The sequence below is a fragment of the Magallana gigas genome, chromosome 7 (genome assembly GCF_963853765.1).
Source record: "Magallana gigas chromosome 7, xbMagGiga1.1, whole genome shotgun sequence".
NCBI classification, from domain to species: domain Eukaryota; kingdom Metazoa; phylum Mollusca; class Bivalvia; order Ostreida; family Ostreidae; genus Magallana; species Magallana gigas.
Window position 1 is genome coordinate 49,246,631 of NC_088859.1, and position 26,907 is coordinate 49,273,537.

Genomic DNA, 26,907 nt, shown 5'->3' on the forward strand with positions numbered 1-26,907 from the left:
GAGTTCTCATAAAACTATGTAACTACATGTATAATGGCAGAGGGTATGTATGATTACGATTTGTAGTCAGACATGAACATTCAATTTGTTGATTTTTTTTAAGGGGGGGGGGGGGTCAACAAGTCTTGGTGCACCGATATGTAAAGTTCCCAATTTCATTGTTATCCGTATGAGTTTCTGTTTCTTTAAATCTCTATGTGTAGTGTTTACATTCCCCGTAAAACAATGGTTTCAATAAGAAATGTGCATAAAGAATGAAATAAAAAGGAGCACAGTGAAGTGCAAACGGCCGTAGGGATTTAGCACGGTGGTAATTATGGCGAACAATTGATTCCGTAAGGCCGGGTCCTGCCGTGAGCACATGTCGTCAGAGGTAGGATGATCGGAATTTGTTTTGATCGGTTCACTTCTCACTTCAGTCGACACCTGTCTATGTGATCGGACAGTCAGTGGACGCAGGAAATACACTAATTCTAACTCAGGTGAGTACACCAGTGGACCAAATATATACCTGTATTATTAATGTGAAAAGGCGCTGATTTTTTTTTCGTGTCAAATTTAGGAATAAAAAAGTAGATCATTCGAAAATTAGCATCTTCACAATTGGGGTTCGTTTTCTTTCAGTGGTTCACTCTATCCGGTAAACTTTATAGCAGTAATTCTGTTGAAAGGTTAAGAAAATAAAAGATTTACTCACAAAAACAACGCCCCCAGGGATATGTGACGATACTGGTCAAATGAAATGTTTAAAACGCATTAAATGAGATGTCACCCAGTATGATATAATTTTCGTGGTCTGGTAGAGACACCAGTTTGAAAGAAAAGGCTGGGTTAGATTGTAGGACACTCGACGGAAGCAAAACGTTCAATGCAATTGCTTTTATGTTTAAGTAAATCTAGATAAATTGACTGATATTTAGAAAGGAAAAACCCAAAAGAATACTTATTACCGTTAAGTCAAAACCAGAGAACAATTTTCACACTATTACGCTAAAAGCTACATTCTTAAATTAGATGGACCACTACATACTTAACAAAAGTAATATAAATCTCACTGTCAAGAACTACTGCAGTTAAAGATTCAAATAGAACTTCTGAGCTTTAACTAATTATCTGTGTGAGCATTTTTAGTTTTCGTTTACCCATACATTGATAACTGTAACGCCGGTTTTTCTAGAACGAAATCCCATGTTCTTGGAATTTAGAATTATTCGAATATAAACTGTACACAGGCAAAGCATCATTTTTATTGAACATTCACCGTTTTACAAGACAAACAGGGTTTTATACGACCGAGGAATCTCATATACATTCAGTATGCTCTTCTCAAAGTTTAGCAAAAAAAAGTTTTATCAAGAAACTACATATATCTTCTTCCCTGAATAGAGTGAATGTCAGAGACAACGCCGATGCTTGACATTGACGATGCATTTCCAGTACAGTTTTTGTTAAGCATCGAGTACAGCTTTAGTTATGAATTGACGATACATTTCGATTACAGTTTTACTTGAGCATTGACTATACATTTGGGATACAGTTTTACTTGAGCATTGACTATACATTTGGAATACAGTTTTACTTGAGCATTGACTATACATTTGGGATACAGTTTTACTTGAGCATTGACTATACATTTGGAATACAGTTTTAGTTGAGCATTGACTATACATTTGGGATACAGTTTTACTTGAGCATTGACTATACATTTCGAGTACAGTTTTAGTTAAGCATTGACTATACATTTGCAGTACAGTTTTAGTTACCGACCAAGGCGAAGACATTGCCATTGCATTAAGTACACAGTCCATACTACCACAGAGGTATCGGTGGCTCATGCCCTGGCCATAAATCTGTCAACTTCCCGCCCTTCTCCCGATCGGTTCGATGGGTCGCCACTGTAAAGCGATCAGTTGATTTTGACAATGATCAGGAAATATTCCGCTTGTCCTTGATGACAAGGAGTGTGACATTGCACCTATTTTAATGTGTATCAAATTGTCCATTAAGTGGGAAGCCTTACACTATCTTTATGCATGGTGCTACAGAAAGTGCTCCAATATAGACATAATAGTAAATTAGTTTGATTACCTTTGTCACTGTCACATGTCTATTAATTACAAGTGTGATATGAAATTTGTAAGAATTAGATTACATTCGATTTATGCCCCTAATTGGGTTTTCTTTCACTAGCCATCGGCAGTGTGTTTACGTATAATCAAAATGTGCATGTAAATAGAACCAGAAGTCTCAAATTGAACATGTTTGATTGAAATTGATGACCGTCTTTCTGATCTATGCCTAGATGAATCGAGTGGTATCAATCTACGTTTGATTACGAATGTTGCACTTTTCCGCAGGTGAAGTGAACGACAACATGTAACAACCATGGTCCTCGGACGTTCAACTTTGACAGCGTTTTCTTTGATGGCCGTTTGCTCCTCTTTGGTTTGGACACAGCTCACTCCTAAGGATGAGGCCATAGTTATTACGTCAAACGATAACAATGGCACAGAACAAAACATTGATCTTACCGGAGTCGTTGAAATAGCAGCGGTACCGGAAACTGACGACGTCACAGATCCCAAAAAATCGACCACAACCACGCCCACAACGGGTTCAGCAGAGAGAGACGGCACCGACACGTTTTCTCCTTCTAATAATGACGTCATTTCAGGCACGACAGATACGTTTAATAACACGGGGTTTTTGACGTTAGGTTCGACGGTACCGTCATTCGTCGGACAAACAAGCGTGGCGCCGACGGTGAAGACCACCACGGAAGTGACAGCCACGCCGGGATTTCCATCTATAAACGACACTGCGTACTCACCCACTTCCTCCCCGACGTTTATCCTCAGCTCCACGACTCCTGGGACTGACGTCGGTGACCCCTGTGAACTCTGCAACTTTAATGGTGCCTGCTCCCAGGATAACCAACAGTGCCTGTGTTTCTCCGGATTCTTTGGTAAGTTGATTTTTGTTAATGTTACTTTACTTTTTTGATCTGCGTTATCTTGGCATTTGATAGAACACTTTCAAACTACCACCGCCAGTCTTGTTTCCATATAGTACTGATTGAGGGTGTTCGACGATGAGAACTTATGAATTGTAGACTTCAAACATCAAAGAAAAATACAGAGTGTTATTTTACTTGTGCGAATTAAGTAAATTACGTCTAAAAAAAAGTTATTACCGTATCAACAGATTTTCATATACTCTAATGAAGTTCTCATAAAAAACTTTGAAATGTGAATCAAAGATCAAGAAGTGCATGGGATTTCGTAATCTAGACACATGTAGATGTATTGCAACCACAATGAAAGAGCGTGAAAGAACTACTTTAAATGAGTCTAAAGATTTGAGACATACCTCCCTTACGGGTAAATGTATTACCGTACGTCTGTATTAATACAGCCACGCCCCTTTTACTAAACTGAAAACCTCTACATCGAGGCGCAGATTTAAAATACTGCTGTATATAATTTCTACCTTAAAATGTTAAAATTGTACAATGTTTAAACATTAAATACGTTTTTGAAAAGTTCGAAAATTAAACAAAATGTGATAGTCCATGCGGGTTTCGAAAGCATGACTTAAGCTGGGTCTTTATCCTGTCGTGCTACGCTATTAGACGCCACAATTGTAAAAGAAAAATCATAAGATAATAAACTAAATTATATTCAATTTATTTATTTTATAGAGGTGTCCCATGCCTTCTTTTAAAGCATAGTTAGCCTTAGGATGGATTAGCAGTCTTGTTTTCATGCATGCTAAATAACGCATAAAAATCATGCAAGGCTTTAGTCATAATCTCGATGACGTGTACATGCATTGTGTCACCTAAGAAATGTCACAAAAGATTCTTATCGTAATCAAAAGTCATTTATTTCGTTTACACATTAAAAGATTTGCATGATTGTAAAGCGTGATTATCAAATTGATACAGAACATCTAATGGATCTTCCATTTAATTGCGTTGTTGGTGTGAGTGTTTTAAAAATTACCGCAGGTAAACTTCTCTGGCAGTTAGGGTTACTTTGGTATCTTGAAACCGAAAAAAAATATATATTCGAGATGTATTTCATTAAACTGAAAAAAGAAATCAACATTTTTTTAACTTTTATATAAGTTGATAATTTATTACTGTATTTCCTGTATAAATTATAAATGTTTCTCGTTTTTGTTTCCTGCACGGTTGCCTCTTTTTGTTTCAAATAGTGGGGGGGGGGGGGGGCAGATTCGTTTAGTTTGTCGTGTCGTCCTGAGGCGTGTTCAACAGAGCGAGCGCTCGCGATCGCTCGCCAAAATTTGTGTTGCGGGTATAGCGAATTTTGGCGAGCGCTCGCTCTGTTGAACTCGCCTCAGGTGTGCGGTTTGAAACTTTGTATAACGTTAACGGTACAGCGTGTCTAATGCCAGGAATCGGGCAGGTGTGACCGATAAACGGTTTCCCAGAACCTCTCTTTTCTTCAACAGCATTTAATGGGAATTCAATGATTAAAAATCTTTATCAAAAGGACGGAACAAAACGGGACAAATATAACAACCGAATAAAAGAAATTCGATGTTGTGTTGATGTTACTTCATTTTAAATATGAAAATTTCAGTTATATAAGCAATTATATAATTTGCAATGGCTATCTCTCATATTCTATGGTATTTTCGAGAAAAAGATTAATAAGATTGCGATATTAATAGTTCGTTGGTCCTCGCATTATAACCGTGTCGATCGCATTGTGTATACATTTCGTTTGAGCACTTGAGGCTTTAGAGTTTGTTAGGTTATCAGAAAACAATACAGAAGAAATTAATAGATTTATTGTTCATATAAAAAGTAAAAAATTACCAATAAAAAACCACATGCTACAATTCATTGGTTTAAATACGATGAATATTTTTACAAAACATTTTGATAATTCGTTTAGAACTAGCCTTTTTTAAAAACACGATATTCCTTTCATCTGTTGATTTCAATCAGAAATACACAAAATACTTCCCTTTTATTAATGCATCAATTTCCAAAGAAATCTTTGGGATTTCATTTTAGTAGACATTTATCGATGCATTTACCCATAATAGAATTTCGTACTTATATAGTTGTATATCATGTTTATATGTAATTTATAGATCTTTATTTATAGATATATAGATTCATATTTATAAATATATAGATCTATATCTATAACATTCTGTCTAAGCTTAAATCTGTACTTCTTTGCACATAAATCTGAAATGTTGTATTTTTATTCATGCAGTAAGTTAGTTTGTTAGTCATTTAATCATATTATTATCGGTGTAGGAGGTTTCCTATCCCTTAATAATGCCGTATATCAGAAATACATAATTATTCAATCTAAGGAGATATGTTTTATGCATGTTTCAAACTTAGCCAATTTAATGATTGAAAAAGTCGTAATATATGGATTTATAGATTTTAAAAACATCATTATCGTAAGATTGCATTCATTATTTGCATGAATATTACTTACGTACTTTTGCAGGCGACAGGTGTGAGTTTTTGGACCCCTGTGTGGTGAACCCGTGTCCCGTGGGGTTGAACTGTATCCCTCTACCCTTTGAAGAATTCAGGTGTGAAAACGGTACGTCACTCCCTTAAGGAAGAACTGAAGTTTTAGCTTACATTTGTAATTTTTTCTGTGTCCCTCACAGAGCTCTACAGTCAGTAACAAGTCAACAATCCATCAAATTATTCTATATATGCCAACAAATCTATGATTCTATGAAATGAAACAATGAAAAAAAATTGTTCCCCTAATCAATTCTTTATTCAGATTTAGTACTCCATTATTCATTGTCCTTGAAATGAGAATTTAGCAGGGTAACTTTAACGGATGTTATTGGAACTAGTAATAATTGATATACTGTAACTGATATTAATCAACAAATTAGTCGTTAGGTCAACTTGAAATTGTCAGTATAATTTTTCAAGCCATTAACATTTGATAATTCCCATTGGTTCGTAGTAAAATAATATGATTATTTTTATACAGAACTATTCTTTCTGATAAGGTTTCTATATACTTAAACTTCAAATAACCATGACCACTCAGTGCCCTTACAAGCAATGAGACGTGGTTCAGGACCCAATGCAGTCTGAAAAGGGCATTGTTGATTTCTCACGATCTAACCTGTAATCAAATGTAGTTTATGAATTCTATTGATTTTATGTAGTAATAAAATCACAAAGCTAAACCGAAACTCAGAATATAGCGTAACGGCCTGGGGTGATTTTAGTAGGTAACATGTTTTCTTACCAAAGTCTCAACAAAATGCTAAACATTAACTTAGAGGGAGACTGTAAAAATAAATTAATTTGCTGGGGTTCATGACCTTTTAATAAAGATACTTTGAGTTATTTACCAACAGACCATGTTTTAAATGCATTTTCCATAGGTAAAAATCAGTCACTTTGGAACCGTTATAGATAATTATTTCACAAAATTTTGATGTCCAGTAAGTCAGCATCTACAGGTGAATCCTGAATTAGATACAGGATTCCTGGTTAGTGGATTGATCTATAGTCAGTACACAAGGTGTTGACTCATTCAGTGACCACTGGACTAGTACTATGATGTGTCAGTTGATAAGGCAAGTTGTCAGCCCCTCCCTGGAATCGGACTTCTGTCCCGGTCCACGGAATAAAGGAAGCACTGACTATACAATATAAGTGTCTTTTAATGTTTACCTGTGTTAGTATGCTGCTATTTGGCCATATTCTGATCATAAAACTGTCTATATATTTCATTGACTTGCAATGAGCTTTATTTAGTACTGATTGGTAATAAATCAGTTGTAGTAGTACGGATTCTTGCTATATATCTGCCCAATGTAAATGAAGGTGTATGATTATTATTGACTGTTATCATAACTGGACATCAAATGAATTCATTCTCATATCTTTAAAATTTGCTATATTTTAGAAAATAATATCTTAAAAATTTACAGTAATTTTGTCCTCAACATGTCTATAAGTGAGTTATTACAAAAATTTGATAAACTTTAAACAAGTGACATTCAACTATTTTTCAAACAATATCTGTATGATCTATTAAATAAGCAACAATGCAATGTGTCCTTTTTGTGGGGGGGAGGGGGGGGGTGGTTTAAAACCATGAAATCCATGGGAACCGCCTGGCTCTAACATAATCCCAGGAATTTCCTTTATTTTCCAGAGAGCTCAGCTGGTTTGTTGGAAGCTTCTTGTCCATTTTGTAACCGAAATGGAGATTGTATTCAGCTAGATGCTCACTCTGATGTCTACTGTGACTGCCATCCCCCATATGAAGGTAAAACTAATAATTGAAAATTATTATCTATACATATGTAATCAGATTTTCAGTTGCTAATCAATTTTTTTTAATTCCGAACAATGTAAACAAACTATTTGGAACTTATTTCTGGAGTAAGTTTTTCCCACATATTGAAACTTAAGATGCTTATATTACTAAGAGATTAATTATGACAGCAGTTTTGTATACATGTATATCCTATCTACTGATGTGACGTTACAATTCAGGACCAAGCTGTTGGGACGTGGGGGACTACTGTCAGCTGAACATGTGTCAGGACAGAGACAGCTTCTGTAACCCACGAAGAATAGGAAGAGGATTCTTCTGCAGACACAGTAAGGGTCCAGAATCAATCATTATAGTCTAAATGTGTCCATACACAATCAGAGTCAAGTTATTTCCATATGCATGTGGTGATGATGGTTTGATGTTTTCTTTCAGTGTTTTCCAATGACATCACCCTGAAGTATAATGTCTCCTGTGAGTTCTGTTCTTGGATTGGTGACTGCATTCAAACCAATACCGAAACAACATGCAAATGTCCATACCCTTACTTTGGTAAGAAACTTCGTTGACACTCATATTTGGATTTTTACCTTTCAAATAAAAAATATTCTGTGTAACATGCAAGATGTTTTTGGTCATCATAACACTATTGTGCAATATGAATTTGCACTGGATACCTATATATATATTGAGTTTGAACCATCTTTATTTTATGATTCAGGTCCAAGGTGTGGGAAGAGAGACCCCTGTTTAGCAGACCCCTGTGATATCAATGAGAAATGTGTGCGATTGGAGAATATGACAAGGACGTGTCTGCCAGGTCAGACAAAGTTATTAGTTCTGGTTAACATACGTCATTGGAAATAATTTTCACATTCTATTTTTCTTCTTTCTGTTGTTTTATTGACTGTTTTACCTTTTTTAGCTGCCAGTACAAACTGTTCATTATGCAGTTTCCATGGTGACTGCATTAATGATACTGTGACTGGAACAACAAGGTGTCGCTGTGTTGAACCCTATCGTGGTAAGGTCAAAACTGCAACAGATAAAAAACAAATTTTAGTGCTTAGTACAAATAATGTACCCCAGACAATTGCATTTCTAAAGGCAGTGATTTTCAACTGTTTTACTTGTTTTTTGTACAGGTGAAAGATGTGAGAAATATTCTCGGTGTGAAGACATTTGTGAGCAAAATAAAGTGTGTGTCAGAATCACATCCACTGAAAAAGTGTGTGCCAGAGACGGGCAAGGTAGGAACACAACACTAAAGACAGAATAAATTCCTTGAACATTGATATTTTGTAAACAGTTTATTGTGTTATTCATGTCCTTATTAATTGAGTTTTCAAATAGTTTTTCAGAACTGCAGCTGGGCCTGTAGTGGGAGTTGTGAGTTTTTCCAAATGGAATTTCGCTGCCTTTGTTCTCCTGGATACCAGCTAGTTGATGGAAGATGTGATGATATTGATGAGTGCCTATCTGGTACTCATAACTGCTCCGACTCACTTTGCCAAAACCTTCCCGGAGGATTTCGATGTGAGTGTCCAGATGGATCTTTGGATCAGAATGGGACCTGTAAACAAATTGACTATTGTGAGCTGGAAAAACCTTGTAGTCAAGAGTGCAGCATCGTGAATAGTAGTCTGATTTGTAGCTGTTGGGAAGGGTATTCACTGAGTTCAGATTTGGTAACTTGTGTAGATATAAATGAATGTGCGCAGACAACGAGTCATAATTGTTCACAAAGATGTATCAATACACCTGGAAACTATACATGTTCCTGTGATCCTGGTTTTCAGCTTGATCAAGATGGGTTTTCTTGTGTTGATGTTGATGAATGTCTAGTGACTGAACTTAATAACTGTTCCCAACTTTGCCTGAACCAAGATGGAGGATACAACTGTTCTTGTTTTGGAGGATATAGACTAGGGAGTGACAACAGAACGTGTGAGGATATAAATGAGTGCAACAGTGATGAACTGAACAGATGTTCCCAGACCTGTGTAAATGCAATTGGAAACCATACATGTGAATGCTTGGAAGGCTTCCAACTTGGAAGAGATGGCTTTTCTTGCCTGGATGTGGATGAGTGTTTGAGGCCAGCCTTGCACAACTGCACACAGAAGTGTATGAATATTGAAGGAAGCTATTTCTGTGACTGTGATTCTGGATATACTCTGGCATCAGACAACAGAACATGTCAAGATTTCAATGAATGTCAAGGCCTTTCCTTCCACAACTGCTCACAAAAATGTGTGAACCATGATGGAAGATATAGCTGTGAGTGTTTCCAGGGGTATCAACTAGATTCTGATGGATCCAGTTGTCTGGATGTGAATGAGTGTGAAAGTAAAGATCTACATAACTGTACACAGGTTTGCAGAAATAAAGATGGCAGTTTCTTTTGTGAATGTTTTTCTGGCTATTCTTTGTTATCAGATAGTGTGACTTGTGTGGATGTTAATGAATGTGAAGATGGTTCTCTTCACAATTGTTCACAGTTATGTCAGAACACTGAAGGTTCATTCCAATGTAACTGCTCTGATGGCTTTAATCTTTCTCCAGAGGATAACAGCACTTGTACTGATGTTGATGAATGTCTAGCGACTGAGCTTAATAACTGTTCCCAACTTTGCCTGAACCAAGATGGAGGATACCACTGTTCCTGTTTTGAAGGATATAGACTAGGGAGTGACAACAGAACGTGTGAGGATATAAATGAGTGCAACAGTGATGAACTAAACAGATGTTCCCAGACCTGTGTAAATGCAATTGGAAACCATACATGTGAATGCTTAGAAGGCTTCCAACTTGGAAGAGATGGCTTTTCTTGCCTGGATGTGGATGAGTGTTTGAGGCCAGCCTTGCACAACTGCACTCAGAAATGTGTGAATATTGAAGGAAGCTATTTCTGTGACTGTGATTCTGGATATACTCTGGCATCAGACAACAGAACATGTCAAGATTTCAATGAATGTCAAGGCCTTTCCTTCCACAACTGCTCACAAAAATGTGTGAACCATGATGGAAGATATAGCTGTGAGTGTTTCCAGGGGTATCAACTAGATTCTGATGGATCCAGTTGTCTGGATGTGAATGAGTGTGAAAGTAAAGATCTACATAACTGTACACAGGTTTGCAGAAATAAAGATGGCAGTTTCTTTTGTGAATGTTTTTCTGGCTATTCTTTGTTATCAGATAGTGTGACTTGTGTGGATGTTAATGAATGTGAAGATGGTTCTCTTCACAATTGTTCACAGCTGTGTCAGAACACAGAAGAGTCCTTCCAATGTAACTGCTCTGATGGCTTTAATCTTTCTCCAGAGGATAACAGCACTTGTACTGATGTTGATGAATGTCTAGCGACTGAGCTTAATAACTGTTCCCAACTTTGCCTGAACCAAGATGGAGGATACCACTGTTCCTGTTTTGGAGGATATAGACTAGGGAGTGACAACAGAACGTGTGAGGATATAAATGAGTGCAACAGTGATGAACTAAACAGATGTTCCCAGACCTGTGTAAATGCAATTGGAAACCATACATGTGAATGCTTGGAAGGCTTCCAACTTGGAAGAGATGGCTTTTCTTGCCTGGATGTGGATGAGTGTTTGAGGCCAGCCTTGCACAACTGCACTCAGAAATGTGTGAATATTGAAGGAAGCTTTTTCTGTGACTGTGATTCTGGATATACTCTGGCATCAGACAACAGAACATGTCAAGATTTCAATGAATGTCAAGGCCTTTCCTTCCACAACTGCTCACAAAAATGTGTGAACCATGATGGAAGATATAGCTGTGAGTGTTTCCAGGGGTATCAACTAGATTCTGATGGATCCAGTTGTCTGGATGTGAATGAGTGTGAAAGTAAAGATCTACATAACTGTACACAGGTTTGCAGAAATAAAGATGGCAGTTTCTTTTGTGAATGTTTTTCTGGCTATTATTTGTTATCAGATAGTGTGACATGTGTGGATGTTAATGAATGTGAAGATGGTTCTATTCACAATTGTTCACAGTTATGTCAGAACACTGAAGGTTCATTCCAATGTAACTGTTCTGATGGCTTTAATCTCTCTCCAGAGGATAACAGCACTTGTACTGATGTTGATGAATGTCTAGTGACTGAGCTTAATAACTGTTCCCAACTTTGCCTGAACCAAGATGGAGGATACCACTGTTCTTGTTTTGGAGGATATAGACTAGGGAGTGACAACAGAACTTGTGAGGATATTAATGAGTGCAACAGTGATGAACTAAACAGATGTTCCCAGACCTGTGTAAATGCAATTGGAAACCATACATGTGAATGCTTGGAAGGCTTCCAACTTGGAAGAGATGGCTTTTCTTGCCTGGATGTGGATGAATGTTTGAGGCCAGCCTTGCACAACTGCACTCAGAAATGTGTGAATATTGAAGGAAGCTTTTTCTGTGACTGTGATTCTGGATATACTCTGGCATCAGACAACAGAACATGTCAAGATTTCAATGAATGTCAAGGCCTTTCCTTCCACAACTGCTCACAAAAATGTGTGAACCATGATGGAAGATATAGCTGTGAGTGTTTCCAGGGGTATCAACTAGATTCTGATGGATCCAGTTGTCTGGATGTGAATGAGTGTGAAAGTAAAGATCTACATAACTGTACACAGGTTTGCAGAAATAAAGATGGCAGTTTCTTTTGTGAATGTTTTTCTGGCTATTATTTGTTATCAGATAGTGTGACATGTGTGGATGTTAATGAATGTGAAGATGGTTCTATTCACAATTGTTCACAGTTATGTCAGAACACTGAAGGTTCATTCCAATGTAACTGTTCTGATGGCTTTAATCTCTCTCCAGAGGATAACAGCACTTGTACTGATGTTGATGAATGTCTAGTGACTGAGCTTAATAACTGTTCCCAACTTTGCCTGAACCAAGATGGAGGATACCACTGTTCTTGTTTTGGAGGATATAGACTAGGGAGTGACAACAGAACTTGTGAGGATATTAATGAGTGCAACAGTGATGAACTAAACAGATGTTCCCAGACCTGTGTAAATGCAATTGGAAACCATACATGTGAATGCTTGGAAGGCTTCCAACTTGGAAGAGATGGCTTTTCTTGCCTGGATGTGGATGAATGTTTGAGGCCAGCCTTGCACAACTGCACTCAGAAATGTGTGAATATTGAAGGTAGCTATTTCTGTGACTGTGATTCTGGATATACTCTGGCATCAGACAACAGAACATGTCAAGATTTCAATGAATGTCAAGGCCTTTCCTTCCACAACTGCTCACAAAAATGTGTGAACCATGATGGAAGATACACTTGTGAGTGTTTCCAGGGGTATCAACTAGATTCTGATGGATCCAGTTGCCTGGATGTGAATGAGTGTGAAAGTAAAGATCTACATAACTGTACACAGGTTTGCAGAAACAAAGATGGCAGTTTCTTTTGTGAATGTTTTTCTGGCTATTCTTTGTTATCAGATGGTGTGACTTGTGTGGATGTTAATGAATGTGAAGATGGTTCTCTTCACAATTGTTCACAGCTGTGTCAGAACACTGAAGGGTCCTTCCAATGTAACTGCTCTGATGGCTTTAATCTCTCTCCAGATGATAACAGCACTTGTACTGATGTTGATGAATGTTTAGTGACTGAGCTTAATAACTGTACCCAACATTGCCTGAACCAAGATGGAGGATACCACTGTTCTTGTTTTGGAGGATATAGACTAGGGAGTGACAACAGAACTTGTGAGGATATAAATGAGTGCAACAGTGATGAACTAAACAGATGTTCCCAGACCTGTGTAAATGCAATTGGAAACCATACATGTGAATGCTTGGAAGGCTTCCAACTTGGAAGAGATGGCTTTTCTTGCCTGGATGTGGATGAATGTTTGAGGCCAGCCTTGCACAACTGCACTCAGAAATGTGTGAATATTGAAGGTAGCTATTTCTGTGACTGTGATTCTGGATATACTCTGGCATCAGACAACAGAACATGCCAGGATTTCAATGAATGTCAAGGCCTTTCCTTCCACAACTGCTCACAAAAATGTGTGAACCATGATGGAAGATACAGCTGTGAGTGTTTCCAGGGGTATCAACTAGATTCTGATGGATCCAGTTGTCTGGATGTGAATGAGTGTGAAAGTAAAGATCTACATAACTGTACACAGGTTTGCAGAAACAAAGATGGCAGTTTCTTTTGTGAATGTTTTTCTGGTTATTCTTTGTTATCAGATAGTGTGACATGTGTGGATGTTAATGAATGTGAAGATGGTTCTATTCACAATTGTTCACAGTTATGTCAGAACACTGAAGGTTCATTCCAATGTAACTGTTCTGATGGCTTTAGTCTCTCTCCAGAGGATAACAGCACTTGTACTGATGTTGATGAATGTCTAGTGACTGAGCTTAATAACTGTTCCCAACTTTGCCTGAACCAAGATGGAGGATACCACTGTTCTTGTTTTGGAGGATATAGACTAGGGAGTGACAACAGAACTTGTGAGGATATAAATGAGTGCAACAGTGATGAACTAAACAGATGTTCCCAGACCTGTGTAAATACAATTGGAAACCATACATGTGAATGCTTGGAAGGCTTCCAACTTGGAAGAGATGGCTTTTCTTGCCTGGATGTGGATGAATGTTTGAGGCCAGCCTTGCACAACTGCACTCAGAAATGTGTGAATATTGAAGGAAGCTATTTCTGTGACTGTGATTCTGGATATACTCTGGCATCAGACAACAGAACATGTCAAGATTTCAATGAATGTCAAGGCCTTTCCTTCCACAACTGCTCACAAAAATGTGTGAACCATGATGGAAGATACACTTGTGAGTGTTTCCAGGGGTATCAACTAGATTCTGATGGATCCAGTTGCCTGGATGTGAATGAGTGTGAAAGTAAAGATCTACATAACTGTACACAAGTTTGCAGAAACAAAGATGGCAGTTTCTTTTGTGAATGTTTTTCTGGCTATTCTTCGTTATCAGATGGTGTGACTTGTGTGGATGTTAATGAATGTGAAGATGGTTCTCTTCACAATTGTTCACAGCTGTGTCAGAACACTGAAGGGTCCTTCCAATGTAACTGCTCTGATGGCTTTAATCTCTCTCCAGAGGATAACAGCACTTGTACTGATGTTGATGAATGTTTAGTGACTGAGCTTAATAACTGTACCCAACATTGCCTGAACCAAGATGGAGGATACCACTGTTCTTGTTTTGGAGGATATAGACTAGGGAGTGACAACAGAACTTGTGAGGATATAAATGAGTGCAACAGTGATGAACTAAACAGATGTTCCCAGACCTGTGTAAATGCAATTGGAAACCATACATGTGAATGCTTGGAAGGCTTCCAACTTGGAAGAGATGGCTTTTCTTGCCTGGATGTGGATGAATGTTTGAGGCCAGCCTTGCACAACTGCACTCAGAAATGTGTGAATATTGAAGGTAGCTATTTCTGTGACTGTGATTCTGGATATACTCTGGCATCAGACAACAGATCATGCCAGGATTTCAATGAATGTCAAGGCCTTTCCTTCCACAACTGCTCACAAAAATGTGTGAACCATGATGGAAGATACAGCTGTGAGTGTTTCCAGGGGTATCAACTAGATTCTGATGGATCCAGTTGTCTGGATGTGAATGAGTGTGAAAGTAAAGATCTACATAACTGTACACAGGTTTGCAGAAACAAAGATGGCAGTTTCTTTTGTGAATGTTTTTCTGGTTATTCTTTGTTATCAGATGGTGTGACTTGTGTGGATGTTAATGAATGTGAAGATGGTTCTCTTCACAATTGTTCACAGTTATGTCAGAACACTGAAGGGTCCTTCCAATGTAACTGTTCTGATGGCTATAATCTCTCTCCAGATGATAACAGCACTTGTACTGATGTTGATGAATGTTTAGTGACTGAGCTTAATAACTGTTCCCAACTTTGCCTGAACCAAGATGGAGGATACCACTGTTCTTGTTTTGGAGGATATAGACTAGGGAGTGACAACAGAACTTGTGAGGATATAAATGAGTGCAACAGTGATGAACTAAACAGATGTTCCCAGACCTGTGTAAATACAATTGGAAACCATACATGTGAATGCTTGGTAGGCTTCCAACTTGGAAGAGATGGCTTTTCTTGCCTGGATGTGGATGAATGTTTGAGGCCAGCCTTGCACAACTGCACTCAGAAATGTGTGAATATTGAAGGAAGCTATTTCTGTGACTGTGATTCTGGATATACTATGGCATCAAACAACAGAACATGTCAAGATTTCAATGAATGTCAAGGCCTTTCCTTCCACAACTGCTCACAAAAATGTGTGAACCATGATGGAAGATACACTTGTGAGTGTTTCCAGGGGTATCAACTAGATTCTGATGGATCCAGTTGCCTGGATGTGAATGAGTGTGAAAGTAAAGATCTACATAACTGTACACAGGTTTGCAGAAACAAAGATGGCAGTTTCTTTTGTGAGTGTTTTACTGGTTTTTCGTTGTTGGTTGATGGTGTGACTTGTGTGGATGTTAATGAATGTGAAGATGGTTCTCTTCACAACTGTTCTCAGCTGTGTAAGAATGTCAATGGATCTTTTCATTGTCAATGTTTACAAGGGTATTTTCTTAGTGATGACAATGTGACTTGTCAAGATGTTAATGAATGTAATAAGCAGGACACTACGGTATGTTCACAATTATGTACAAACAGGGATGGAGGATTTTCTTGTTCTTGTAGAGAAGGGTTTGCTCTACTGAAAGATGGCAAGACCTGTGTAGACATAGATGAATGTACTCAAAATGATTCCAAAATATGTGACCAGAAATGCATCAACTATATAGGAGGCTTTACATGTGGATGCTCTCTGGGATACAGTTTATCCACAGACAATATCACTTGTGAAGACATTAATGAATGTGACAAGACAGAATTGAACCTCTGTGAGCACAAGTGCATTAACTCTGCTGGAAATTTTAGCTGTGTTTGCCCTTCTGGATTTGTTCTTAAAGATGATCTCAGACAGTGTATTGATGTGGATGAGTGTGAGGGATCTAATAACTGCTCACAGGGATGTGTGAACTTGCAGGGATCATACTATTGTGTCTGTAATCAGGGATTCAGGTTGGGAACAGACAATGTGACTTGTATGGACATTGATGAGTGCTCCAGCACAGTCCAGAACATCTGTGACCAGGAGTGTGTGAACACCAGGGGAAGCTTTGAATGTGGATGTAAAAAAGGCTTCTGGCTTCAGCCGGATAAACAGTCATGTGTGGACATCAATGAGTGTGCCGACAAATTCAGGAATAACTGCACCCAGGTGTGTGTAAATGGAGAAGGGAACTTTTCTTGTGCATGTTCAAGTGGCTATGTACTTCTGGAGGATGGTGTGACCTGTGTAGATGAAGATGAATGTCTGGATGTACAGTTATGTAATGGATCTTGCATCAATACAGAGGGTGGATATATGTGTGACTGTCCTAAAGGTTATGAAGAGAGGGACAGACTCTGTAAAGGTAGAACACAATTTGTTTAAATATTTCTGTTTCTAATTTTTCATTTCATTCTTTGAAGTGAATTTGATTATGTAATCTAAACTCCTGTAATTGTCAATTGGAATAACAATTTCATTTAAGTTGTTGCATATATAGTTTTCAAACTGTTCTTAAAGGTTTATGGACTTAATTTTTGTTGTGTTTGTAGACAAAGATGAGTGTGCAGACCCCACTCTCAATGACTGCCTGCAGAAGTGTGAGAACACAGTTGGGGGATACCTGTGTCAGTGCTGGGCAGGGTACAAGGAGAAGAACGGACACTGTAGACTCACGTACACACCAGATCTAGGTCAGGCTTCTGGCTTTCTAGGGAAAGGGAGTTATCAATTTTTATTTGAGGAGGGATGAGTATAATTTTAAAAGTCTTACAAAGTGAAATATTTTTGGTTCTAATATTTTAGATTGATTTTAAATCCAAATTTTCCCTACAAAATGAAGTGTATATTTTTCAAAAGAAAAATAATAATGATAGTTAGAATTTCTCAAATGTAGTTGAAAGTATCTGTTTTGAATTTTTTATAGCTAAATTATTGACATTAATTTTTGTTTTGATTTGACTTTGTCACTTCCTATTTTTGTTTACAGAGACTAAATTCACCACTTTTATGGTATCAGTTAAGATCACATCACAGGAATGGCAGGAAAATCTCTTGAACCCAAACTCTGAGGTCTACAGGCAGGTGGCAGCGCAGGTTATAGGAAATGTGAGTAGCTTTATGACCCTGTGTGTCTAAGTCCATTTGCACTAGGATTTTCCTATCATACTTTTCATACCTGGATCCAGAAATTCTTCAGGGGTTGGGGTTGGGTGAGAAAATGTTCATCTGGGGGAGAGGGTCTAAGACCTGTTTTTTGACTAACTTTACTATGCAAATTTTATAAGTTTATATGTTGAGAGGGTATTTACTCCCGCAACATCCCTCTGTTGATCTTCGCACGCCTTTGCCATTCTTACCTCTGTTACAGGTGTCACAAGAGCTGTCCTCGGCAGGAATTGGATTTCGGGAGATCCAGGTATCTTCATTCAGGTAATGTTAATTAGGATTCTCAATCTACCATTTCTCTAGTCATTATTGCTGTCTTGATCTGTTGCATAGATGTATTTGAAAAGCAATCATATACTATTTCTATTAAAATTTGTAATGAAAACATACAATTTTACATATAATTAAGGACATGCATGAAATTTCTGATTGATCTAAAAACCAGATCAAATTATTACTTTCTTGTATATTTGAATATTTTCTTTAAGATATGAAAGTTTTACATAATTTCAAAGGTTGTACTTAAAGGGAAAAAACAAAAATTACAGTGCATGTTATTTATACTTTTCTTTACAGTTTAGGGTTTTATAAACTAACTTATATTCCAACTTATAAATTAAAATATTTTTTCACATAGAAATTGAAATACTTGTAAATAAGTGGTCGTAGATTAATTCTGCGTGTTGGGACTATTTAATAATTTAACATATTTATGACCTTGTCGTATTGGTTTTTTAAAACTCATCTCAGTTTGTTAAAAAACAAGTGATTTCTGTCTCTTGTGTATTTGCAAAATGTGCCAAAAATTTTACAGTAGAAAATTCTGTAAACATAATTATTACACCTGCATGGCTGCTAATACTCTATCTAGCCTTTTTGGCAGAAAGCAGCTCCCAATAAATGTCATGCACATATATGTAGTACCTAAATAGATTCAGAAACGCGGTATATACTGTATATCCAGGAATTTTTGCATGTCACAAAATTTGCAAAACTGGGGAAAATGTGTACCAGTAACCTTTTGTGATTTAAAAATTTCTTTTAGCAAACAATATTTTGCAATGTTAATTAAAATAATTGCAATGAATTTAACAACTTTGATTGATATGAACTATATTGAATATCTATTTCAAAACTATTGTGATGCTGACATAAACCAAACTCGGGAATATGTTTGCAGTCGATGAAATGAATTTTTTGCACTTGGAACTTTTTAAAAGAGTTGTCTGCTCCTTGCAAAAATTAAAAAAATTCAATTATTTAAAATATGTATGGTAAATAATGAATTATCTTAGCATTAGCAAAGAAAAGGAAAGCTTTTGCAACTTTTTACCAAGAGATTTGTAAGAAAATTATTTATACTATAAAGATATATTTAAAAATGCATTTTTTCCATAGACTTCCCAAAGACTTCAATGTTAACTTCAAGATGGGATAAATTTGTTAATATTCAAAATTAAAAAAGATGAATCTTTATTATTTTAAAATAAACCCCTTAAAACCACACTTAGATTTTAGTAATCAAACTTTGATAAGAAATATGATAGTTATGGATTCACCTCTAAATGTTTATAAATTTTATTTCTATATGTTTAGTGTATGTATAGCTATTTATTTCAAATCATCATTGTATTTGCATAATTTTCAGAGCAGAAAATTCTGATGACAGGTAAATGAAGTTGTTGGCCTAACTTTGACCATGCATGGATGTTTATATTTCCCAAAGATGTTTGTGTGACCTTAATAAAATCATATATTCCACAACAGGTTGTCAATAGTACATATAGTTTACAAACATGGATTGTTGGTATAAACCCTACAATTTATGGGACACTTAAGATTTTACTGGGAGCAAAAAATGTAAAGTTATCAAAGAATTGTAGAGAGCTTTAGACACAGGTAGCACAATTATTCACCCAGATACAGGCACACTGGTAAAGTTATAAGACTTATGGTCTTTTGGAAATCCAGGAACTTTGTCCTTGGAGTTAACACTTGATTCCCTTCTAACTCCCCACACACTTGTTTTGTTTGCATCCACATGGTGAATGGGTGGACTGTAAATAATGATCAATTGATATAAAATACTTTAATAAATTCACCAGTCCAGTGTTTTTGGGGTTGTAGGAAGGGGAGTGTTATAGCAGACATGTTGGTTGTTCAGGACCCCAATGAGAAATCTCTCCCTGCCATGGAGATCTTGGAGAAAGCTGTGAAGAGAGGAAATATTGGGAGTCTGTTAATGGACCCAACCTTCTTTGTCACCAAGAATGGAGGTAAAATGTACCCAGATTTTTGACAAGTGAAATTGAAATGAACATCTCCTTTAAAGCCTAAATGCACATGCTGGTTTTTTTTATAAGCTGAGTAATGCTTGATTTGTCTGTGACCAAACATGTTTTATGAAACTTTTGGGCAAAAAATTAAGTTTATTATGACATTCAAAAGTATGAAGAGTTTTATCATACCGGGAATGTAATAAATTCTGAGTTATGTCAGTCCAAATATCTGCTCTGTGCTTCTTTAGTGGGCTACATCAAGGGAATCAAGATGTACAAGCCGGACAATTACATGATCCTTGGGAATCATGTGACAGTGTCTTGTCTTGTGTCTGCTGTATCCATGGATGGAGCAATGAACATCCGCTGGAAAATTAACGGGAGATGGGTGAAGCCACTGCTTAACTCCAGAATTCAGACGACGGAACTCAACAGGGACAGTTACGACCCTTCTCTGTACACCAGTAACCTCATAATCAATGGGATAAAAAAGGTGGACATAGGTATAAAAATAAACACAAAGCCAGTCCAGGTGAAACCCTTACCTATCAAGCACTTAATTGACAGGGTTATATGAGAGAGTTACGAACAAGTCCATAAATATCATACAAAAAGTGTTTTATGTTCCCTTAATGTTTTTTGATGTTCAATTGTCCACATTATTTTTTATAAGCTTATATTGCTTCTTCGTGGCTGAGAATTGGAGTAAAACCTCCCTGTATCAGAGACCGTATCCTGTTTCCTGGTCCTCCTCCAGGTGTCAGTTATTGTGATCTGGACCCAGTGAAGCCTGTTGTTTTGTCTGTTACAGAGGGCAAAGTTGAATGCGTGGCGCTTGTTGGGCAGACCTCGGTCAGTAATGAGACAACCCTGCAGATTTACACCGTGGAGATGACAGCACCCCCCTCTGCAGTGCTGCGGGGGAGTCAGGCCAGCATCTCCTGTACCATCACCCCCACCCCGCCCGTCCCTGATGTCCTCACCATTGTCTGGTGTCAGAACGGCGGGACTCTCTCCTCATCCACACACAGTGGGTGTCACTCTCTTCAACCTTTCACGATGACTGTTGCGCTGCTCATTTTATATACAGGGCCAATTAATATATTTGCCAAAGTTTTAATTGATAAACAAATACATAATCATCAGTAACATAATTCCTGTTGGATTATATTTCACCAAAATATATCAATTTTCCTTGCAAAAGAGCAGTACTACAAGTTCCAGGAGGGATTACTGTATATTTAACCTACTCAAGCTTTCCTATCATTGATATTGAATTATCTGGATTTCAAATCTTAAAAACAAAGTGTTGTCATTTGTTGTATTTATGGTTATAAATTGCTAAGTTAAAACATTTATATTTTTTTATGATATTGTAGATGAATACCAGATTTCTGCTGACTCATCATTTAAAGAGACTATCAACATTATGTCAGCCTACCACTCTGAGGCCTACAGCTGTGGGGTGAGATACGCTAAATCGGAGGACAGAAACTGCTCCCAGACAGTCCAGCTCAATGTTTACAATTCAAGTGAGAGAGTTTATTGCTTCCTCAACATTTATTTTAATATTAAGCATCTAATGAGAATGTGCAAGTTATAAATAGCATAATTTTGGACCTGATAGCAATCTTTTCTCACATACTACATTTTTTGATTTTGATACAGAGAACCTCTTATGTCCTAAGGAGGAGAAGGATGGTATAGTGTGGGATTGGGTGTATGCTAGTCTGTCCTCCTACCGACCCTGCCCCGAGGGATATATAGGTCAGGATACATGTTAATTAGTAAAACAAGATACCATACGCCTATGCAATGATCATTGTGACATCATAAATATGACCTTTTGACTCATTAAAAAGTTCAAACTGAAATAAACATTTTTGCTCTGCTGTAGGTTTATATAAGAGAAATATATTTGCAAATGTTATTATTAACAACTTGTACAATGTAAAGTTAGTGCATTTAACATTTTGACAATGATATATTTTATCCCTAAAAATTGTCTCTAGAATAGGTACTAAATATACATGAAATTAGATGCTGTGGCGACACTTCCTTAGCATATACTAGTTTTTTTTTACACTAAAATGCTGTGAATTACTACTTAAGGTATGATGGAGCGGAAGTGTGGACCCAACGGAGTATGGGAGGATGTAGATTTTTCTATGTGTATCAAGAGCGATCTTGTCAGCATCTTTGTAGAGGCAAGTTTTATTCTGTGTGACATTCACAAAGGGAATTCATGTGGTAGAATTTTATCAGTAAAATTTTGTACATCAGTTTTATCAATTAAAGAAAATAAATTGAATTTTCTCTACCAACAGGTTTCCCAGGTAAGAGATGGCTACGACACAAACAACATTAGTGGCATTTTGAGGGACTTCTCTCAGCAGACGGCGGAGATCACGAGCAATGAGAACATAACGTCGGGGGACTTAGACACCAGTGTCGAGATAATCAACAAGGTCGCTGCCATTTCCGTGGGGCGAGAGGATCTGGTCACAGATTCCGACACTCAGGTTAGTATATATACAGGTCATAAACTGATGCAGTCACAGCAACTTACCCAATTCATGCTTGTACTTGGAATTATGGAGTCAGCTATTATTTAATTTCTACATTTATTTTGTGACTGCTCATTAATTGGAATGTTATTTTGTTTTCAAAAAAGGACTTTTTGCTGTCTGTGAATAATGTCTTGAAGGAGGGAATAAAACCTGTGTGGGACAATTTACAAATAAAAGTGAGTGTATTTGTTGCCTAGCTACCCAAGACATGTACTGCCACAGGCAGGAGTTATCTCTCTTTAGCTGCTACAGACAATGTAAAATAGATGTGCAAAATAAATTTTTTGAGACAAGTAAACATCTTTAGCTGAGATTAAACTACTGTATTTCAATTGATATAAATTAATATTTCAAATAGTGAACAAAATTTTGGGTTTTTTTTCTTTAGCGGGGCCAAAACAAAGCGGCGGAGCTGATGAATGCTGTGCATGAGTTTGGAAACAGTGTCACCAAAAGACTGCCCAAAGGAGAGACCAAAACATTGGCCCAGCAGAATATAGGTGAATATCTCACTCACCATTTCTCACAAAAATAGTACTGTAATAACTGTACTAAAGAAATCATAATATCCCCTTCTTTATTATATATCATTGATGTATTATTGTTAAATTAAATCTATATCAAGGGGAACAACTCTGGTTAAAATCTCTAAGCATATTTCTCTCTCTCTCTCTCTCTCTCTCTCTCTCTCTCTCTCTCTCTCTCTCTCTCTCATGTTACTTAACATTTTGCTTTGCTAGTTGTGGAGTACAAGAAATCAGCGTTAGAGGACATTGCTTTTCCTGTGTCCAAAATCTCTGCCAACTCAGATTACAAAAGTGTAATTCAGCTGAAGGAGAGCACACTAAAGAAAATTGTATCAGGTAACACCAATAAAGCTCCTGTATTTACATTGCCTCTTTAGGATATCAAATTGCCGTTAATGGTATGGTCAGACGATACGATTTTCCATCAGATTTTTCATCCAATTCGCTTTCAACTAAAATCGTACCATGTGTCCACTTAAGTCGAAAGCAAAGTCTTAATTCGATTAAAAATCTGAAGTGCGTCCGATTTTCAATCGACTCTGTGGTGAGAATCGTGACATCACAATAACTTTTTCCCATACCACAAAAATATTGAATAGGTTTTATCAATCAAAAATCGATTGTAAAATCGTATCATGTGACCTCCTCAACAATATACTCCAATCGATTTACCTGAGCAATTCGATTGGAAATCTGAAGGAAAATCGCATCGTGTGACCGCACCTTAAGGCTGGATGCTCAACCAATTACTAGAACATGTACCTATCAGATTTACCTAAATGATTTAGATATGTCTGATTTTAGTCGTTTTTATATTATTTAGCAAATAAAAAATTCAAAATATTTAGGTTTTAAAATTGTATCATTTTCCTATATCTCTTTACGCAGTGCTCTGCATCTTCAGGAAAAAAATATAGTCAAAAATTGGCCAAGCCATCCATCCCTCTTCAAATGTGTCCTATACTTGTCTTTCGTACATCCCTGACATTTTTCACATAAACAATGGTTTGTCTTGAAAGTGATCATGTATTTCAACTGTTTTGAAGATTTTGTACTTATTTTGTAGAAAATAATACAGTGGACTATGCAGCAACTTATTACAAAACCCTCTCAGATCTGTTTCCAAAGAAACCAAGTCAAAACAGGTGAGAATTTTGAGATGCAACTATATCAGTACAGTATTTCAAAGATTGATTCCAATGTGCATATCTCTTAATTAAGAACTGAAATGAGACAATACATTTTCTTACAACCTAACGTAAGACCCGAAAGAACTATTTTTGATAAGGTCAAATATCTGCCCACATTTCTATCAATTTTTAAAAAGTATCATATAAAAAAAAATCATGAAATATTTCAAAATAAAGTATATTGTGATACGTGATTTGATTTTGTGTTCTTAGGTAGAGAAAAATTTAATTTCCTTTTCTTACATGTCAAATTTTCTTTTCAACCTTTTTGTTGTTCAAAATGCAGAGATCTGCAAACTGCTGATATGTGTATTTATAATTATGTAAAATTGAAATAGACAAAGTGATTCCATTTTGATTCTCAGTGTCTTACAATGTCTTTGGTTAACTGTATCATTCTAAAACATGATCTTTTAAGGAGGCCGACTTTAGTTTGCATTGCGCATGTTTTTGCGCATTCTAATATAATACAGTTTTTTTATACTTCTTATGATTTTTTGTCGATATCATTTATAAAACTGAACACAATAAACAAAATACAGATAAATTTTTTTAGATTTTTAAAGGAAATTTTTATTTTTAACACGATTTTTACGTTGTGCGGTAGGGGAGCATTGCCATTGCGCTTTTATGACGTTATGATAAAATGAAGCTTTGTAGGAGTACGTTATAAGAAATAACATAAAACAAAAAGTAAAAATTGTACGCTGTTGAAATTTTATATACAGAATAATGCTATCCTCGAGGATATTTTCCTTATTTTTGGAATGAATCCATTATACCAATCATCATTCGTGATGATCGAAATATATAGCAAAATTTGGTGCATTTTAATATTTTGAGATGGCCCCCACTAAAAACCAGACGGTAGAATTTTGTGTTTTTTACATATAAGGTAGGAAATGATATTACTTATCATATATAACAATTTGAGAAAAAAAAGCTATTGTAGTATTTTTTAAAACTGCTTTGATGTGCGGAAAATGACAGTTTCCTATATATTCCTATAGTAAATGTACCTCTATTTTAAGATGGTCCCTAAAAAAAACCAGAAGGTCGATTTTCATGAACCTTCGCATATAAACTAGAGTTGGTTTAAATTACATATGGTTAAAAAATAAAGAGTTATGCTATTGTAGTTTTTCTGCAAAAAAACCCAAATCGGCCTCCTTAAATCAGCTTTTTTAACATTTTTAGCTCCACTGAGCTGAAAGCTCAGGTGAGCTTTTCTGATCAAAATTTGTCCAGTGTCTGTCGACGTTGGCGTTGTCGTTGGCTTTGGCGTTGTTGTAAACTTTTCACATTTTCATCTTCTTCTCAAGAACCACTGGACAGACTTCAACCAAACTTGGCACAAAGCATCACTAGGTGACGGGGATTCAAGTTTGTTCAATGGAAGGGCCACACCCTCTTTCAAGGGTCATGGTCCCCAGGGGTAGAATGGGGCCACAATGGGGGGGGATGAATTTTTACATAGGAAAATATAGAGAAAAGCTTTTAAAAAAAGCTCTCAAAAACTATTTGGCCAGAAAAACTCAATTTGGAGTTGAAGCATCTTCAGGTAGTGTAGATTCAAGTTTGTTCAAATCATGGTCCCCGGGGGTAGGGTGGGGCCATAATGGGGGGGATGGATTTTTACATAAGAATGTATAGAGAAAGTCTTTAAAAATCTTCTTCTCAAAAGTTATTTGGACAGAAAAGTTTAAACTTGTGTGGAGGCATCCTCAGGTAGTGTAGATTCAAGTTTGTTCAAATCATGGTCCCTCGGGGTAGGATGGGGCCACGATGGGGGATGAGTTTTTACATATGAAAATATAGAGAAAAGCTTTAAAAACCTTCTTCTCAAAAACTATTTGGCCATAAAAGCTCAATTTGGAGTTGAAGCATCTTCAGATAGTGTAGATTTATGTTTGTTCAAATCATGGTCCCCGAGGATAGGTTGGGGCCACAATAGGGGAATTAATTTTTACATAGGAATATATAAAGAAAATCTTTAAAAATCTTCTTCTCTAAAAACTTTTTGGCCAGGAAAGCTCAAATTGGAGTGGAAGCATCTTCAGATAGTGTAGATTAAAGTTTTGTGAATTTTTACATAGTAATATATAGAGAAAATTTTAGAAATATTCTGGGAAAGTTTTTAGTCCAAAAAGCAGTAACTTTGCTCGAACATGATTCCTTAGTGTGACCACAAGGGGGGGGGGGGGGGGGGGTTTATATAGAAATAGAAAAAAATCTTTTTACAGGTAAAACAACAATTGGTATTTCCAATAAAAATATATGTGGATAAAAATCGGTTGATATTTTGAAATTTTTTAAGCAAGATCTCCTGTACTTAGTTGTCAAGATATTTTGATTTTGATACTGTTATGCTAATTGATCAGAGTTATGGATATTGTTGCTCAGGTGAACAATGTGGCCCCTGGGCCTCTTGTTTAATTTAACTAATTGCAATCATCCACATTAAACATTGGATTTTGTTTTGTTCAATAATTGCCTTCAAATCAAAAAAATGAAACCTTTTGTTAGAAAAAAAATAGTGGTTTTTTTTAAATCTGATTATGAAATATTTATTCAAGTTTTTTACATGATGTATTATGAAGAATTCTATTTATTTTTCATTTGTCAAATGCTCACTTTTAAATAATTCATAGTATCAGTAAGATTTAATAGCTTATAAAGACAACCATTTCCCTTAATTGGATG

The 26,907-nt window shown here is 36.5% G+C and overlaps 1 protein-coding gene across 2 annotated transcripts in view; it reads left to right on the forward strand.

The window, feature by feature from the left end:
• Positions 1–337: 337 nt before the first annotated feature.
• Positions 338–26,907, forward strand: part of LOC105340404 (fibrillin-1) — a 44,489-nt gene continuing 17,919 nt past the window's right edge. The window contains exons 1-25 of one of the 2 annotated variants that reach the window (XM_066066468.1): positions 338–482; positions 2,358–2,965; positions 5,502–5,600; positions 7,194–7,307; positions 7,538–7,645; positions 7,752–7,868; positions 8,038–8,136; positions 8,242–8,340; positions 8,462–8,566; positions 8,670–16,835; positions 17,023–17,163; positions 17,460–17,578; positions 17,841–17,902; positions 19,287–19,307; positions 19,766–19,914; positions 20,166–20,420; positions 20,729–20,947; positions 21,297–21,449; positions 21,586–21,684; positions 22,030–22,124; positions 22,245–22,439; positions 22,592–22,663; positions 22,876–22,987; positions 23,228–23,350; positions 24,081–24,159. In XM_066066468.1, the coding sequence (XP_065922540.1) occupies positions 2,386–2,965; positions 5,502–5,600; positions 7,194–7,307; positions 7,538–7,645; positions 7,752–7,868; positions 8,038–8,136; positions 8,242–8,340; positions 8,462–8,566; positions 8,670–16,835; positions 17,023–17,163; positions 17,460–17,578; positions 17,841–17,902; positions 19,287–19,307; positions 19,766–19,914; positions 20,166–20,420; positions 20,729–20,947; positions 21,297–21,449; positions 21,586–21,684; positions 22,030–22,124; positions 22,245–22,439; positions 22,592–22,663; positions 22,876–22,987; positions 23,228–23,350; positions 24,081–24,159 (11,381 nt within the window). In that variant the 5' untranslated portion in view covers positions 338–482; positions 2,358–2,385. The remainder of the gene's footprint in view (positions 483–2,357; positions 2,966–5,501; positions 5,601–7,193; positions 7,308–7,537; positions 7,646–7,751; positions 7,869–8,037; positions 8,137–8,241; positions 8,341–8,461; positions 8,567–8,669; positions 16,836–17,022; positions 17,164–17,459; positions 17,579–17,840; positions 17,903–19,286; positions 19,308–19,765; positions 19,915–20,165; positions 20,421–20,728; positions 20,948–21,296; positions 21,450–21,585; positions 21,685–22,029; positions 22,125–22,244; positions 22,440–22,591; positions 22,664–22,875; positions 22,988–23,227; positions 23,351–24,080; positions 24,160–26,907) is intronic. The other variant, XM_066066469.1, reaches the window with a different exon arrangement.